General features: G+C 37.9%; 1 protein-coding gene and 1 non-coding gene across 8 annotated transcripts in view; both read left to right on the top strand.

Moving 5' to 3' along the window:
• Positions 1–17,943, top strand: part of HERC3 (HECT and RLD domain containing E3 ubiquitin protein ligase 3) — a 113,750-nt gene that overhangs the window by 66,403 nt on the left and 29,404 nt on the right. For all 7 annotated transcript variants that reach the window (XR_005382867.1, XM_038582152.1, XM_038582153.1 and 4 more), the window contains 9 exons: positions 2,136–2,247; positions 2,633–2,822; positions 4,674–4,837; positions 4,972–5,085; positions 11,263–11,286; positions 11,379–11,468; positions 12,691–12,861; positions 14,773–14,916; positions 15,846–16,012. Coding sequence is in view for 6 of the 7 variants with exons in the window: in XM_038582152.1 (XP_038438080.1) it covers positions 2,136–2,247; positions 2,633–2,822; positions 4,674–4,837; positions 4,972–5,085; positions 11,263–11,286; positions 11,379–11,468; positions 12,691–12,861; positions 14,773–14,916; positions 15,846–16,012 (1,176 nt within the window). In the remaining variant the exon portion in view is untranslated. The remainder of the gene's footprint in view (positions 1–2,135; positions 2,248–2,632; positions 2,823–4,673; positions 4,838–4,971; positions 5,086–11,262; positions 11,287–11,378; positions 11,469–12,690; positions 12,862–14,772; positions 14,917–15,845; positions 16,013–17,943) is intronic.
• On the top strand, positions 17,694–17,800 carry LOC119867244. The gene has a single exon (XR_005382978.1). It is a non-coding gene; the product is annotated as a U6 spliceosomal RNA (small nuclear RNA).

The raw sequence follows: 17,943 nt of genomic DNA, 5'->3' as shown, positions 1-17,943 counted from the left end.
CAGAAGGAGTTGATGTAATAATCAATAGAAAGATTTCTTAGGGTATTCTGAAATGTTACCCCCAACATGTATACTGCATTTGTTCTTAAATTCTTAATTCTCTAAGTAATCTCCTCAGTTTCATTGATTTGCTTTCCCATAGGTTTTTCTTTTCTCAAAAAGAGCGAGCTTAGGGGGATATTCCAAGGAAGCTTCAGGAGCTTCTTGGACTCAGATCTAGGCCAGCTCACCAAGAAATTACATTTGGGCTGAATTTCTAGCTAGTAAATAGTGTTTCTTTGCCTGGCCTTATCTTTTCTGTAAATGTCTCCCTCAGGTATCTATCTCAAGCAGCACAAAGCTCTTGTCATGAGTTTTGATCTTTGGTGATCCCAAGTCATGACCATTTCTCATCCATTTTTGCCAGTGACTAGGTGGATGAAATCCCAAGAAGATTGAGAATTCAATTCTGTGTGTGAATCTCACTCCCTCCCCCACCAAAAATTTTTGTCCCTAACTGGGTTACAAGAGGTCACTTCAGAAACTCTCTTCAGTTACAGCTAGAGATTGCCAAGTCATTTACTTGTATCATTAGGGGAGCGGAAATGAGCTCATCCAGTTTATTTCATATTTAATATTTAGCCTTTCCCTTCAGGGAAAAGTGTTCTGGATTGTGCTAACATTGGTCTTTTAGAACAGTGGTTTTCAACCAACCTGATTTATCTTCTGAGAGGACATTTGGCAATGTCTGGTGACATTTTTTGATTATTACAATAGGGAAAGGTATACTACTGGCACCTAGTGGATAAAGACCAAGGATGCTGCTAAGCACTTCACTACCCTATCCACCCAACAAAGAATCATTTGGCTCCAAAAGTCAATAGCACCAAGGCTGAGAAACCTTGTTCTAGAAGGATAGCTTTTGTGAAGGTTGGGAATGGCCCTTGGCCAGATTTGTTAGGTTATTCATCCTTAGTATCATGAATTCCATTGAGATGTGGGTAAAGCTTTTTTTTTTTTTTTTTTGACTGACCAACTGTGCTACTTCAGGACTCCTGCTTATGTAGCTTATGCAGAATTACAAAATGCCTCACAGGAAACCAATTAAAGTGAAGACCACTTTTACAAAGCATAAATACATTTAGATAAAATATTTTGTTTTTTCTTAACAGCATGGCAGAAAATACCTCTAAGCATATGGAAGGTTTCATAAAGGACACTAGAATTAATTTGTGTGTTTGGGGTAGATTTATTTTTATAGTAACAACAACAAAAGACCCAACAAAGCCCAATCATCTCTTTATTTGACTATTTAGGTTTTAATACATACAATTATGATTTTTTCAATGTTAGAAACTCTACTTATGTTTTTACAAATTACAACATTGCTGTCAGATGGTGTTAAAACTATTTGAATATGTCCATTATTCATAAACAGAAGCCTGTTTTGCAGATAGTTCTTTTGTAATTAATAGATACAGTAATGTTCAAGAGTGGAAAAGTAGAAGAGACATTCTCTAAGTCTCTAAAAGGCTAAAATTTTAAGGTTAGAAAAAATGATTAGTTGCTAGGAGGTTAAAAACAGTAGCAGTGAAATTAGTCTCTGAGTGTATGTAATTGTATCCCTTGTGTAAACTAAGAGAGACATTAACTTTGTCTTTGTTGTAGTTCTGATTTTTAAAAAAAATACTTGATTATGAAAAGCTTTTTAACAAGGAGGTTTGTTCTACCTGCCATTTGTTGATGAGTGGGCCAGTTTACACCAGGAATGTTTTTTGCACCTTGGTACAGCATTTACATCTATCTAGTTCAGGGCATCCCAATTACAGAAAAAGGCAAAAATAGAAGAGTAAATCAGGGAAATAACACTCTGCTTCTAAATTTCAGGATAGCCTCAAAGTGAAATGATGATTGTTGTTTGTACTTTGAATTGAGGGAAAAAACACTTGAAAAATTTAAGATCATCTTGTAAAAAGGGTTCCAGAGCTTGATTCTGTTGGGCTTTTCTGAAGTGTGGCATTTTTATGCAGCTTGTCTACCAGGTCAAATTTAAATCCAATCAGTATGGACAGACTATTTTGTTTCCCTTTTCTAATTTCTATTAGAGTGTTTGCTTTGTTTTTCTTTTATTACACACTTTAAATTTTTTTGTTTAGAATTGATGAACATTTTAAAACAAGTCCCAAAATCCCTGGGATTGACCTGAACTCAACGAGAGTGTTATTTGAGAAGTTAATGAGCTCTCAGCACTCAATGATTCTAGAGCAGGTAAGTTCTTTACATTTACAGAGTATATTTTTAAAATGCATTTTTGTGTGCAGTAATACAGCTTTCAAGAGAAACAAAAGAGTAAGATACAAAGGCAAAAATCTTGTATAAATCTTAACTCTGAAATACTCACTTTGGGAATTTGACCTACCTTTAACTTTCTTCTTAGCTTAAATCTTTCCAAGGAAATATGCTTCTAGAGCAAGGTCTGCATGCATTGGCCTTTCATTCCACTGATGTATCTCCTGAGCACCTCCAGTGTGGTTCTCAGTGTATACTGAGTGAATGGCAGTTGAGAGTCTATCAAAGAACTTGTGAATTTAGAGATAAGGTAACTAGATATTATGCATGTTAGAATTTCTCAGTATTCTTTTCTCTCATACAGATCTTGAACAGCTTTGAAAGTTGCCTGATTCCTCAGTTGTCGAGTTCACCACCAGATGTTGAAGCCATGAGAATCTATTTAATACTACCCGAATTCCCTCTGCTCCAGGATTCCAAGTATTATATAACGTTGACTATTCCCCTGGCTATGGCCATTCTGCGGCTGGATACAAACCCTAGCAAAGTACTAGGTGAATTTGCGAAACTCAATACCAGTGGTTTTGGACTTTTATTTTATTGGTGTGACCACTGGCTCTCAGTGGACTGAGATCCAAGAATCTGTTGCCATTTCATATGCTTAACATTCAAATCTTATCTTTCTTTGTTCCTGTCTTCTAACTCGCCATATTTGCAATATGAGCAAATAGAACCATTATTTAGGTTATTTGAAATGATTCACTCCAGACTAATCTTGATTTTTAAATATTCACAAGGTTAGATTATCCAACTTTATTTTTTCACCTCCTACGTTTGCTAGTAGTTAATAGTGCCTCAAAATGTAGTGTCCATCTGTTGCTCTTTCTCCTATACCTAATTTAGGGGGTGGGAGTGAAATGAACAGTTTGGTGTGATGCGCAGGTCTCCAAAAGAGGAGAGGAAGAAAATTACCTAGTGGAGACTTACCAAATGTTTGTTCTGTTTTTCTTTTTTAGGACAGTTGAGTCCACACTGATTTTTGCAGGCCACGGACACTTTGCTGAGATAAGAACCTTCCGTTCCTCAGTGAATTGGAGAGTGTCTCTCATGGGAGTAGCGCCTGAGATGTTTTTATTAATCAAGTGCAGAAAATCTGTCACCTGGCTTTTTCCTATTTTTTTCCCCTGGTAAATTTTTTTAGGTGTTCATTGTAGCTCAGTAACTTCTGCGTCCCATGTGGATTGGGTTGTTACTTGAGTCTGTCTCCCCATGAGTAAAGAGACTTGTATTCCTGAGGATGGAATACCAGCTTTTCTGTATTTCCGTATTGTTTCCACCTTTGCAGAAGATCAGAAGATACAAAAACAGAAAGACTAATGAAAGCACTAGGAATATGTTAGTTTTTCTTTTCTGTTTTTTTTTTTTTTTTTTTTTTTTTTAAGATCAAAGCCCTTTGGAGCTTTTTTTTTTTTTTTTTTTTTAACTGGAGCATATTTTTTCAGGTATTCTAGTAGACTATGAGGTGGAGAGATGGCAGTCTCCAAAGGAATATTACTGACATTTAAGTTTGGGTCTTTTTGTAATTTAAATTTTTTCCAGGTGGGCTAGCACAAAGAGATCAGAGTTGTTCAGCTTTACACTTGTTTTTAACTTCTAAATAAAGAAATTTAAATGTAAAAGAATATCCCAAAGTACAGAAAACACTGCAGGTACCCACTCACACAGAAATTCATGATTATCAATATTTTGCCGTTTTTATTTTATGTGTTCCCCCCTACCACCACCTTTTTATTTTTGCTGAAATATTTTTTAAAAATCGTAGGCACCCTGTCAGTTCATCCTTTAAGTATTTCAGTATGGCTGAATTTATTTCTGACAAGTAGACACCAGTATAGCCTTCTTGTCTGGTTATGAGACATCATGGTTTGGGGAAATAACAGAAATAGTAGTTTTCAACTAATTATGCTTCTTGAAGGGAAGGCACTGTTGCCATACTGGTGCTGCTTTCACAGGTGTGTGGTTGCTTGTATCCCTGGTACAGGATGTAAATGGAGGGTGAGTTGAGGGCAGCAAGGATGATGATATCTGAGTGCTTTTGCCCACAGCATGTGCTTTAGCATCTTATTTACATGGACCTTTTTGGAATTGAAATTTTAGCTTCTGAATGAGTCTTTGAGGAAAAATCAGATCAAGCTTTACCAAAAAAAAAAGCTCTAGGGATTCTTGTACAGCTCCTGCTCTTTCCAGAAATGCTTTAATGGATTCTTTTTAAAATCAGTCTTGGGAAACTGTATTTTAGACTAATGTTCATATTCTAGCTGGAGCAGTTTTTAGCTAGTAGGCAGAAGACATAAATACTTGATCAAGGATACATGTTGAAATATGTCTTTTCTTTCTTTCTAAAGATAATTGGTGGTCTCAGGTATGCCCAAAATATTTCATGAAGCTGGTAAACCTCTATAAAGGTGCAGTCGTTTATCTACTGAGAGGAAGAAAGACATTCTTAATTCCTGTACTGTTTAACAATTATATTACAGCAGCTCTCAAGCTCCTGGAGAAATTATATAAGGTGAGCATAGAGAGGAGCCAGTGGGGAGAGGGGTGAATAATAGATGGTAGGCTCAAATGTCCTACTGAGGTTGTCCATGGAGAGCCCCTTTTCAGTTGTCTGAGTTTCAGTTTTCCTTATTTGTTCTTTATTAGGTAAATCTCAAAGTGAAGCATGTGGAATATGATACATTTTACATTCCTGAGATTTCCAACCTTGTGGACATTCAGGAAGACTACCTCATGTGGTTCTTGCATCAAGCAGGCATGGTAAGAATTCATGTAAAGCATATTTTAAAGCTTTAGTCTTTTCTCAGAGTACAAATAAAGATAAGAGGAGCACATCTGAGCCCTATAATTTGTCCTTCATTTTGGTGTTAATGTCACAGTGTTTTGGCTTTGCATTCTTGAATCTTGGAAGTGCTTTGAGAAATCATAAACGGTCAGTAAGGAGTCATAAATGGGTAGTGAGAATGGCACAAATCTTAATTAGTTGCCAACGTTTTAAAAATCAAGGTATCTGAAGTAGTCATAGCTATAGAAGCAGAAAGTAGGGTGATGGTTGCTGGGGCTTAAGGGAAGTGGAGAGTTGTTTAGTAAGGAGAGAACTTGAGTTTTGCAAGATGAAAAAGTTCTGGAGATCTGCAAAATGAATATGGTTCACACTACTAAATTATATACCTAAAAATGGTAAAGATGGCAAACTTTATGTTGTGTGTCTTTTACCACAAAAATGTCAAGATGCGTAAAATGAATTTCTATCTTTTCTTGAAACTTGGAAGATCTGGCAACTTAACTTGTCCTCCCAGATGGTATCAATTGGCTGGAGTTCAATAGTGGCTCTTTAGACGAGGCTTATATGTGGCACAGTCCCCACTGCCACTTGATTTTGACATTGAGGAAAGGATCATTTGCTAATTACCATCTTCTAATAGCTAGCTTTCTTCAGTGTCTTATATTGGCTCCTAAACTCTGAAGGCCACCTCTGATTTGGGATTTTGGGTATGAAGATGTCACATATCCTTGAACTAGCTGTCACCATATGTTAGATATACCATCCAAGGGGCTGTGGATTCCTGCCTGCCACCATGACTTGGGAAGAAGTGCTCAGTTTGATTGCAGACTGGCTTGGGATCTATGCAAGGGTTTTTAGGACCTTCTATCTGTGGAGTAAGTGTAAAATTGAGTTATGTCAAGAAACAGAATGATGATTTGGTTAGTGTATTTAGTGAAGTAACATGCGGCAGATACATTTGATGTGACTCCTTGCCAGTTTAACAGATTCATCACCAACACTGAGGCAGTATTTTTCCATGTAGCATTTTTGGAGGTCAGTATCAGTATGTAATAGCAAGGCCTGTAAATAGGTTTATTTAACTTAGAAGATTATTTTCCTTGTCAAATAATAGATGATCAGGGCTAGACACAATAATGTGTTTTTAATAAGCTTTATGATAACCTTGATAAAACAAAATACTCTTCAATAAAAATGGGGTCGAATCTTCTAAGTTAGGTTTACATGGGAAATTTAACATGCAAGCTAACAATGAACTCTGCTTTCACCTGTTAATTTAGAAATTGTAAAAAGCTTTTCTGTTTTATCAACTCATAAGTAATTAGTCATGGGAAATAAGAGCTGAAATAAGCTTTATGAATTATTTAGGCTGTTTTGTTTCTAGGTGAGGAATTGGAGGCCCAGAGAAGTTAAACAATTTTTCCAATTGCTTAAGCAATTTAGTTAGCTTCATAAAAGCCAATTCTTCTGACTTTGAATCTACCCTTTCTGTGACTGGATGCTGAATAGAATACCTCTAATGAATGCTAATTCCTTTTGCCACTGAAAAAGCAGTTGCTGGTGTTAGAAATGTAGCTTATCATGATTGCAGTCTGTGAATGGCAGTACTTAAGTGAGCAGCTTTGGCTTTCTTTTAGATTCCATACAGAAGTGATACCATAGAGTATTTGTCTTTCTGTTTAGCTCATTTCACTTGGTATAATGCCCTTCACATTCACACATGTTGCTGCAAATGGCAGAATTTACTTCTTTTTTATGGCTGAATAATATTCCTGTGTGCTTGCATGTGTGTGTGCATATGCGTGTATATACACCATAATAAATAGCTTTACATGTTAAATTTTTAGCGTGGTAGTAGCCAAGGCAGTCTAGCATATAGTTCAGAGCACATGTTATAGTCAAAAAGAACTGGATTCAGATCTCAATGGTGGCCTACCTTTGTTACCTTGAACAAGTTACTTAATTTCTATAGTCCTGGTGTCCTTATTTGTAAATAAGAATTATGACACTATCATGAGAATTAGATGGGATAAAGCATGCAAAGTGGCAGAGGGAAGGGAGAGTTGTTCCCTTTTACTTGGCAGAGTACTTAGTGTGTGGCATATATAATAAGCCCTCAATAACTATTTTTCAGTAAGCCGCTCTTGGGCACCTGTATGTCATGAGCCTGCTGGTCACTAGGGATGGAAACATGTATAGCACGTGGTGGCTACCTCTGTGGGGTATTCAGTGCAGAGGCAGCAGTGAAAAAGGCATTACAAAACTGTGTAACACTTATGTGTAAAGGACTATGGAGCACAAAAGGAACATTCTAAAGTGCCTGATTTTGTTTGTTTTAAAGATGAAAAAAAAATTCCAGAGAGAGAAAGCAAGCAAAGGAAGGAGCAGAGAGAGGGATAAGCAGACTCCACACTGAGTGTGGAGCATGATGTGGGATTCCATTTCAGGACCCCTGAGACTTAACTGATTGAGCTGCCCAGGTGCTCTGATATTTGCTCATTTTAAAGAAGTGGTAGTGGTTTGTTTATTTTAGTTAATAAACCACCATCTTCTAAGCTTGAAAACCAAAGAGCACGTAGAATGAGTGACTTCGTGGGCTCCCACAGAGGGCAGCACAAGGGAGAAAGTCAGTGACACAGAGTAAATGCTTCAGAGGCAAAAACTAGAATCCACTTGACACCTTGCTGGATGTGTCCCATGGGGACAGTGTTTTGGCTTCAGGTACCGGGTTGTGCATGGGCGAGACACCACAACTATTTTGCCTCAGTATGCAGTGATGCTGGGAAGCCAGATTTGCTTGTGGTCCTGCAGGCACGCCTGGTGGCAGGCCCCCCAAGGCAGTGTTAGTTGTGTGTTGTTCTCATGCCGCACGGGTTTGTACAGTACTTCCTGTCCCCAGCCATAGCCACACTTAGGAAATGTTGACTTGGAATTAAAAAAAGAAGAAAAGGATATTCCCAACTACCGCAACTACCCCATTCTGCACCATGTGCTTTTTTGGTGCTTCTATTTAATACACTTTTGTGTTTTTTTATTTTTTTATTTTTTTATTTATTTGTTCATCAGAGAGAGAGAGAGAGAGAGAGAGGGCAGAGACACAGGCAGAGGGAGAAGCAGGCGCCATGCAGGGAGCCTGATGTGGGACTTGATCCCGGGTCTTCAGGATCATGCCCTGGGCCGAAGGCAGGCGCTAAACCGCTGAGCCACCCAGGGATCCCCTGTTTAATACACTTTTGAAAGTGAGATAAGGTCGCCGCATAACCCCGTTTCAAGCAGGAACACTTGAAATATCCATCACTAATACTTTGCTAGTTTTATGTTTGTTAGACTCGTTTTTGGGGGAGTGGATGCCCCTCCTCCCTGACAGGATCTCATATCTTAACAGTTCGTACACATCCTTCTAGGTTAGGGAGAGCAGCCATAGAGTAAAATCATAATGCTGCTCTTTGAACATTTTTGTTATGTAATACAGAAATGCCAGTACTAATAACATTTTTAAAATATTTAGCATTTACAAAGTAAAAATCTGTGAAATCAAATAATTATATTTCAAGTACAAAAACACACAGACTAATACAAAATTATAGACTTTCTATATGTAAGTAGACCTTTATAGGGGCTCTTGGGTGGCTCAGTCAATTAAGCAAATAGCTCTTGATTTCAGCTTGGGTCATGAGATTGAGCCCTGCATCTGGCTCTGTTTTCAGCCGGGAATCTGCTTGGGATTCTCTCTCCCTCTGCCCCTCCCCACCTCCAACTTTCTCACTGTCTCTCTAAAATAAATGGATAAATCTTGAAAAATAAAAATAAATATACCTTCATATGGGTCTGTTCCTTCTTTTGAGTGAAGAGCCTTCCTTCCTGTGCCTCCTTTAGACCTGGCACTGTGGCCCTCCCCTGGAGGGAGGAGAGTTCTATCAACCATCAGCTGGCCTTGGCTCTGGTTCCTAACTCAGGCAGTTCTGGACTTTTTTGCAGCCAACTCCCCTACCTGAGAGGATAGTAACCTTGCCCTCAATTTAACTTCTGTCCTTCTGCAAAAGGGACATCAGCCTACTTCCAAAACTGGGCTCTTGCAGGGGTGAAGGCATCTGGTAAGGGGCGAGGGGAGGGACCAGGACTGAGGAGGTAGATGTCTGAGGGGCCTGGGAGGGCTTGTTGTGGGGTTTTCAGCAATAGGGCAGCAGAATAGTTGGAAAACTGCAGTGGGCCTGGCGAGAGCCAGGATCAACAGACAGAACTGCTGACTGACGTCTGAAATCGCTATATTGTTCTAACAAAAATACCAGTATCTCTGAATACTAAGTATGTCGGGATGCTGTAATGCCAGCAACTGTTTTTGTAGTCACTGTGGTCATTTCTCTCCCAGTCACTTTTACATTTGAAGTGTTCAAAACTTTATTGTGCTTTATAGACCAACACATGTTAAAGATCTCTTTTCTCTTGAGAATAAACAAATAATGCTTAGATTAAATAATCTATTCTGAGAGAAAGATTAGAAAATTCTGCATATTGCCACAGCTTGTAAACTCCCTTCCCTAGGATGCTTCTACTTCAGGTTCCTAGACTTAGAAGATCACTTTGTGAAGTGCTGTTTTATGGTGTGCGGACTTCTTAAAATTTTAGTGATTTCAATTCCTAAATTCAAAGTAATTAGATATATAGATAATTAGAATGAGCCAAATTAGCCTGGCTTACATATGCTTGATTCCATACCTTATCTCACTGGACTAGAATCATCTCTCCAGTTAGGGTTTCTTAGTTTACAGAAATGTTCTGAGGTCTCTAAAGGAACCTAGTTCCAAAGGATTAGCAGGATGGATTTTAATGAAAATTGCTATTAAATGATTTTATCGAATACACACAAACACTAAAGGAGGTAGTTATACACTTCTTATTCAGTAGCCTTTAAACAATTGTAGAACCAAACCAAATCTGCAAATTGAAGTACAGACAACTCTAAAATCAATAAAATGCATATTTGCCTCATGATTAAATATTGCAGCAGAAATGTCTTATTCAAACCCATTGCATTGTGGAGAGGAACTGCCAGCTCCCAGGCCTTGGGTGCCGGAGTTCCCCGGCCTGTCAGCCCTGGGATGACTCAGCTCTATTCTCTTTTAAGAAGCTATTAAACCTTCCTTCATGAAGTAGGCCTGGACTATTCTGGCCTTCTTTTGGGCACAGATGCATCACTTACAAAGGAAGACTGCTTTTCTTCTTTTTCATTTCCCTTCGACAAGTATATATAATGTGGTACCAGTGCAATCATTAAAATAAGTGAATATCATCATAAGGAGGTTATTCATGCATTTTCATTAATTTTGTTTAGAATGTCATTTTAAAGAACCCACAGAATTTTTAAAAATTCATAGAGCCCTTTGAGCACTCTCAAATCTCTGAGAATAAGTCTGCAGTTTTCTATTTGAGAAATACTGCTACAGATCAATAGAATGTATATTGTTGATGGTTTTGTTTCTATTAAGTCAATAAATGTTACATAATGTAACAACTTTCAGAAAAAAAGTTTTTTTCTTGGTAAATGAAATGGTAACAAACCTTGTAGATATGTTTCTTTTGTGATTGTTATTCCTGTCCTCAAAATTTTATTTAGATTTATTCACATATTGATGGAATATCTTCTATAGGTTAAGCTCTGGTCTAAGTGCTAAGTCAGGGACAGGTTTCTAAATATTTGTTTTTCCTAATCATAACAATTGTGTGTGTGTGTGTGTGTGTGTGTGTGTGTGTGTAAGAAGGAGATGTAACAAGTAAAATGCAGTCTGTATCATCCATTTTACCCAACAAAATTAGTGTCTGAAGTAAAGATTGTAAAGCTTCTGTTTTGGAATTAGATTTTTATAAAAGAGCATTCTATTAATGCTATAAATTATGGAATCAGTGAACTGGTCATTAAAGGTCTCTTAAAATTTTTTTAATTGTTTTTGTATTTTTTCTCAGTCTATACCCATCAAAACATCTGGTCTGTTCCATCAAAAATCTAATCAGCCATTCAAATGGTGTTTACTCTCTGCATGACCAAATAGTGGGATTGATTATATGTTTTGTTACTTATATTTTATATTTGCAAGGGGTAGAAAGTTCAGGTTTTACAATCCAAGTAAGAAAACTTTTTATTTTTCTTTATCCAGAAGACTAGACCATCTATAATACAGGTAAATGATCCTTTTTTCATTTACTTATATATTTTTCCAGCAGTATTCTCTATGGAACATTATTATATTGCCAATAATATGTTTTATTGTAGGATACTGTAACACTTTGTTCCTACCCTTTCATCTTTGATGCCCAAGCCAAGACCAAAATGTTGCAGACTGATGCTGAACTACAGATGCAGGTATCATATTTTAAAAATAATTTCCTCTTCTTACTGTGTTTTCTTCATTCTGAGCATTTAGTTGTAACTTTTAATAACAGGAGAGGGTATAACAGGGCCATTGTAACTTTTTAGAACTATTATAAGTTTTTTCAGCAATTTTATGTTGAGTATAACACACATACATGAATGCATGTTTACCCGGATCAGGGGTTGGCAAGCATTTTCATAAAGGGCCATATAGTAAATATTTTAGTCTTTGTGGACCATGCAGTCTATCTCAACTATTCAACTATTTCATGTTGTAACACAGAAAACAGTGATAGACAATAAGTGAATGAATGAGCATGGCATTTTTCCAGTATAATTTTCTGTACACTGAAATTTGAATTTTATATAATTTTCACTTGTGAACATTTTTTTTTCATGTTTTCCAATTACTTAAAAATGAAAAAAAAAATTGTTATTTTAAGAGCTGTATAAAAACAGGCAGTGGGCTGGATTTGGTCTGCAGGCCATCATTTGCTGCCCTGGTAGAGATAGGGCAATAATTAAATGGAGCTTGGTAATTCTTTATCGAATAAAAACATAAGTTACAGAGATTTGTTTATTTTAAATATACACTTTTATTATAAAATATAATTGGTTTTAATAAGCCTACAAAGACATTTTATGAATTAATAATCCAAATCTACCAGTTCCTGTTGGTGTATTACCTTATTCATCCCTCTCTCTCTGGCTCTCACTCTCTGTGTGCACCGGTACATATGTCCGTTTTCACAGTGACCTATCCATGATATTGTTAATTTAGAGGTTTTTTAGAGAAAGTAAACAGTTTTCAAAGAACAAAAGCTATTTAACAAATGACAATTAGGTTTCTTTAGTGCCATTTTGAAAGTTATGGTTTTTACCAATTCTCCATCATGTTTCTTCTACTCTGACAATTACCTCAGTCTTAATTAGCTGGTCTCAGTCATTTTCGTGGAACTGGTTATGGGTCATATGGTTCATAAACTGTTTGATTTAGTTTATTTTGGTTCACATTAGGAAGATTTGTGTGTTTTATAAACAAGAGTAACTTAGAAAATCTGGAAAAGTTAAGGGGAAAAATTAGAAAGAACAAAATGGAGATGCAGTCGCCTGCTCCCTATGCATCCCAGGTCCGAAGGCACAGCAGGCTGCTGTCCCATCCACACTCACACGTGTACTCTGAGTAATTGTGTTCCTGGGTCTGCTGTTCCAGGTGGCGGTCAACGGAGCTAACTTGCAGAATGTCTTCATGCTTCTCACCTTGGAGCCTCTGCTGGCCAGAAGCCCCTTCCTGGTCCTTCACGTTCGCAGGAACAACCTTGTTGGAGATGCCCTAAGAGAGCTGAGCATTCATTCTGATATTGATTTGAAAAAGCCTCTCAAAGTGAGCCCTTCATTTTATTCCTCTAAATATTTCCAGAGTTTTCTTTAAATAGTGTCAATGAAACAGCAAAGGTCTTATTACTAAAACTGTGGAGTACAACCATTCATTATTTCATTCATTTTAAAAGAATTTAATCCCCTCCTTCTGTCAAATCATCAAACAGAACATCTCAACATAACATACACTAAGAATGCCGGTGGATTACTTGAGGGATCATAGGGCTTTCTTCGTCCACTCTTGGGTGTACCTGCCCCACCTCTACCAGAAACAAGAGCAAAACTAAAGGTTCAACTAGGTGAAACTATCAAGTCAACATCCAGGAAGTCTTTGGTTGTCAAACATTGAAGAGAAAGAAGAAAAAATGTAGAATGGAAAGGTAGTGCAATTGTCTGGGAAGCTGTTGACCTATCATAATAGACACTCTTAGTTCCCTGAAATGACTGAATTAAATTTTTTCTTTCCTCATAGACTATGTATTTGTGTCACTACTTATTGTATTTCCAGGGCTTAGCACAATGCTTGGTGCACAGTAAGTGTTCGATTAGTGTTTAATGGATTATTTGAAATAATTTTCTTAAGCCCTTTATTTTTCACCTCAGATGATTTCCAGATCTCTGTTGCCATTCCTATCGTAAACTCTGATTTCCAAAAGGTAGTAGGCAAGAAATTGATGGTCTCCATGCCACTTGTCACCCTTTCCAGAACATCCTATGAAGGGCATTGGTCTCCTCAGTCTGCCTGGGAGTTCTCCCAGGAACTTCTGTGTTATATTTTTGATATTGCAGAAAGAGGGGGCCTCCCTTTGTCCCCTGTTTTCTTTTTCTTTTTTTTTTTCTTTTTTCTTTTTTTTTGTCCCCTGTTTTCAATCAGTAATCAGATGAGACACTTACTGCTTCACAGTACATCTGAGTTAAGTATTCCCCTGGCATCAGAATCCTGGTGTCTGTCCCCACCTTTTCTCCTGTCCTGCTCTTAGCAGCTGGGAACTCAACCACAAGGATATACTTTTTCAAATGCTAGTTTTAGCTTGTGTCTGAGTCTTTGCCTATAAAGTGAGGATGGTAATAGCAATCCCTACGAATGAGGCTGTTCTGAGGATTAAATTAATAGAGTTTAAATGCTGGCATGTAACAAACTCTCAATAAATCTCATTTGGCTTTCTGTCTCATTCGTTGGCTTGCTGTAGCTGTTACTGTGATAATCCTTGTGGGTCCAGGATGCCCTGTATAGATCTGATTATAGCCCTCACAGAACCCAAGTCTCTACCTCCTTAGAATGTTCTCCTTCCTTCCATAAGCATCAGTTACTTCAAGAGCCCCACTGAGAGATTTCTTTAGAAAAAAGAAAGTGTTCCTTTACTCAATTTAATCATTGCTTTTCTCTGTGTGTCTGGACATGAACCTCTCAATATATTTGACTCTCTGAAAATAAAATATAGGGGCACCCAGGTGGCTCAGTCAGTTAAGCTGCTGCCTTTGGCTCAGGTTATGACCTCAGGGTTCTGAGATGGAGCCCTGCATTGGGTTCCCTGCTCAGCAGGGAGTCTGCTTTTCCCTCTCTCTGCACCTCCTCCTGCTCGTACTCTCTCATTCTCTCTCTCAAGTAAATAACATCTTTAAAAGAAAATATATTCTCCAGTTGACTCTCTTATGTTTACCTTACTGCCCCAAATAGATGGTAAACTTCTAACTTCCTTTATATTCCTTGGAGTACCTAGTAGAAATTTTGTGTGTCTTTAAGTGTCTTTAAGTGTTAATAATCAGCACATACACCTTGCAGTTTTCATTGCATTAATGTATTCTCTGTTATATATTTCTTCCTTGGTCCTGACTTTGGAAAGAGTTTGCTAAAAATAAAGATAAAACATCAAAGATTTTCCTGAAGTATTAATTTTACTTTCATTATTTTAAGGTAATCTTTGATGGTGAAGAAGCAGTGGATGCTGGTGGTGTTACAAAGGAATTCTTTCTTTTACTGTTAAAAGAACTTTTGAATCCTATCTATGGAATGTTTACCTACTATCAGGATTCAAATCTCTTGTGGTTTTCAGATACGGTAAGTTAGTGATACTGCAATTAAACAGATGGATTGTGTTAGACTTTCTTTTTGTGGTCACACCGATCCCTTGACTTCTGAATTTATAAAGGGGAGTATAGCAAAGATAATGTAAACAATCTAAGTAATGTATCTAGTCTTCATTTTTCACTTGTTGCCAGGATCTCATGTGTTTTGTCACCCATCAGCCCTATTTCCTTTTCTAGTAGATAGGATCCAGGTTTTATTATTTTTTGAAGGATAAAAAGAACACAGCATGGTGAAGAAATGAGTTTTATGACATGTGGGAAGTGGTAGTCAAGTATGTCTTACATTAATAATAATAGTGGTATGAGTGTAAATACTTACACAGATACATGTACACACTTTATTTTTGAAAATTCAGTAGGAGAGCTAAGCTTTAAATGGCATCTAATTTTAACCAAACTATAATTTAGTTCTTTTTTTCTTATTGGAGTTTTCTCCCTAGATCTGCCCTCTTCTAAAAAGGTAGCCATTAGCCACATGTAGCTATTTATATTTAAATTTTAGTTAATTAAAATGAAATATTTAAGATTTATTTCCAAAGTTGTGCTAGCCACATTTTAGGTGCTCAGTAGGTATAGCTAGTGGCTGCAGTATGACATACAGTGAAGACTGTTTCCTCCATTGCAGAAAATCCTATTGGACAGTGTTGCTCTAGAAGATTATACAGTATTCTCTCTGTTAGTAGATGAGCTGTGACTTGCTTAACTTTGTCTATGTTGCAGTTTTTGGTGGGATAATTGAACTTTTGTCAGGGTGTTTCTCTGCTTCAGAAGGTAATTAAATATTTATGAGGTCTTTATTCTTTTAATACTGAAAAAATTGTGAGGCAAATGGCAGAGTGTTTTGAGGGCTGCAAGCATTGCATTTCTTTTTTTAAACATGTTTGTGTATGTACTGAAAAGTGTTTTGTAGAGCACAATTGGTTTCACTTGATTGGCATAACCTGTGGACTAGCCATCTACAACTCCACTGTGGTTGACCTCCACTTCCCATTGGCTCTCTACAAGAAGTTACTGAATGTAAAGCCTGGCTTGGAAGACCTAAAGGAGCTGTCACCCACTGAAGGAAGGTACAGAGCTAGAAGATGGGCAGACCGGTGTGGGCAACTGTTCTGGCTGCCTCTGACACAGGGATTAAAGGTTGGAAATACCACATGCATAAGCTTGAGTTTATCAAACCATATGGTTGGGCTCTCGAGATGCAGGTGCACTACTCCTTGCTTGAGGCATTGCCTGTGGCACTCTGAAGGCAGAGGGGGCAAAGGAAAAGGGAAAGGCAGGTCGTGGTTGCCCAGGGGTACAAGGTAATCTCAGCTTTCCTTATTCTGAACAAAAGATAAAGACTCAGAGATTTGTCATGATCCAGAAATACAGAGGAAGGAAGGACTGAAAAGAGAGCATTTAAAAAAAATTTGAGATATAATTTATATACCATACAATCCACCTGCTTGAAGTATATGATTCAGTGACTTCTAGTATTGTCAGAATTGTGTAGCTGTCACCACAGTTTTAGAGTCTTGCCTGATAAAGAAACCTGGTCCTCCTTAGTTGTCATCCCCCATGCCCTAGACAATAGCTAATCTACTTCCTGTCTGTGTAGACTTGCCTATTCTGATTATTTCATATAAGTGGAGTCATGTAATATGTGTTCCTTTGTGGCTGGCTTCTTTGGCACAGCATAGTTTCAAGTTCCATCCATGTTGTAACATGTGTCAGTATTGAATTTCTTCTTGTTGCCAAATAATAATCCATTGGATATCCATATGTATGACATTTTGTTCATCCATTCATTAGTTGATAGCTGATGGAAATTGATGGTTCCCACTTTTTGGCTGTCACAGATGATGCTACCGTGGACGTTCTTGTACAGCTTTTTATGTGGATATAAGTTTTCTTTCCTCTTGGGTGTATACCTAGGAGTGGGATTGCTGGGGCCATATGGTAGTCCTGTGTTTAGTCTTTTGAGGGACCGCCAGACTGTTTTCCAGAGTAGTGCAGTCATAGTTTTATGTTATTCTCTTTCTGGCTCTTAAAACTCCTTTGATTCTGACTTTTTCTGCCTTGATTTCAGGTAGCATAAGATCAGATATATAAGAAACACCATATCCTTGGATTTCTGTAAACAGTATAATCCTTTGGGTTTAAAAGGAAGGAACAGCCCGTTTTATGGAAAAAGAATACCGATTTTAAGATGGAGATAGAGAAGGGGTTGTTTCTAAGGTCCCCTCTGGCAGTGAGACTGCCACACCACATGTAGGACACCAATACTGAGAAACCATAAAGGATGAGAGAGGTGGGGACCCAGAGAGAGAGGAAAAGAACATGTAGAAGGAATATCGAAAAATAGCCAAGGGTTATTAATTCTGGCAGGGTTAATTTTGGGGTACCTTAAGAAGGCTAGAGAGTGGTTGAAGTGTGTGATTTACGTAGCCAGCCTGACAGAGAAGAATTTATTTGAAGTAGTGATTTTGGGTGATTAATTGGTAGTGGATTTAAATTCCACACTAAGAATTTTCTTCCTGGGCACCTCTTAATGGAATTGGACTTGGAGCTCACTAAAGAAGGAAGTGTGGATGAGATTTGATTACAAGAACATATTCTCTTAAAAGCTAGGATATGATCATTGTCGCATAAACGTAAGTCTTGTTTTAAGAGTATATGTTTGTGTTCATTAGTGTGGCAGGTAATAGCGTGTCTTTACCATACAGAGCCCTTTGCATTGACAAGTAAGCCGTTAAGATTCCTACGTGGGTGCTCGCTTCGGCAGCACATATACTAAAATTGGAACGATACAGAGAAGATTAGCATGGCCCCTGCGCAAGGATGACACGCAAATTCGTGAAGCGTTCCATATTTTTACGGCTTTGGGGATCCCTGGGTGGCTCAGCGGTTTGACGCCTGCTTTTGGCCCAGGGTGCGATCCTGGAGTGCCGGGATCAAGTCCCATGTCAGGCTCCGGCGTGGAGCCTGCTTCTCCCTCTGCCTGTGTCTCTGCCTCCCT

The sequence above is a fragment of the Canis lupus genome, chromosome 32 (assembly GCF_011100685.1).
Source record: "Canis lupus familiaris isolate Mischka breed German Shepherd chromosome 32, alternate assembly UU_Cfam_GSD_1.0, whole genome shotgun sequence".
NCBI classification, from domain to species: domain Eukaryota; kingdom Metazoa; phylum Chordata; class Mammalia; order Carnivora; family Canidae; genus Canis; species Canis lupus.
This window is presented reverse-complemented; position numbering and strand designations above follow the sequence as displayed.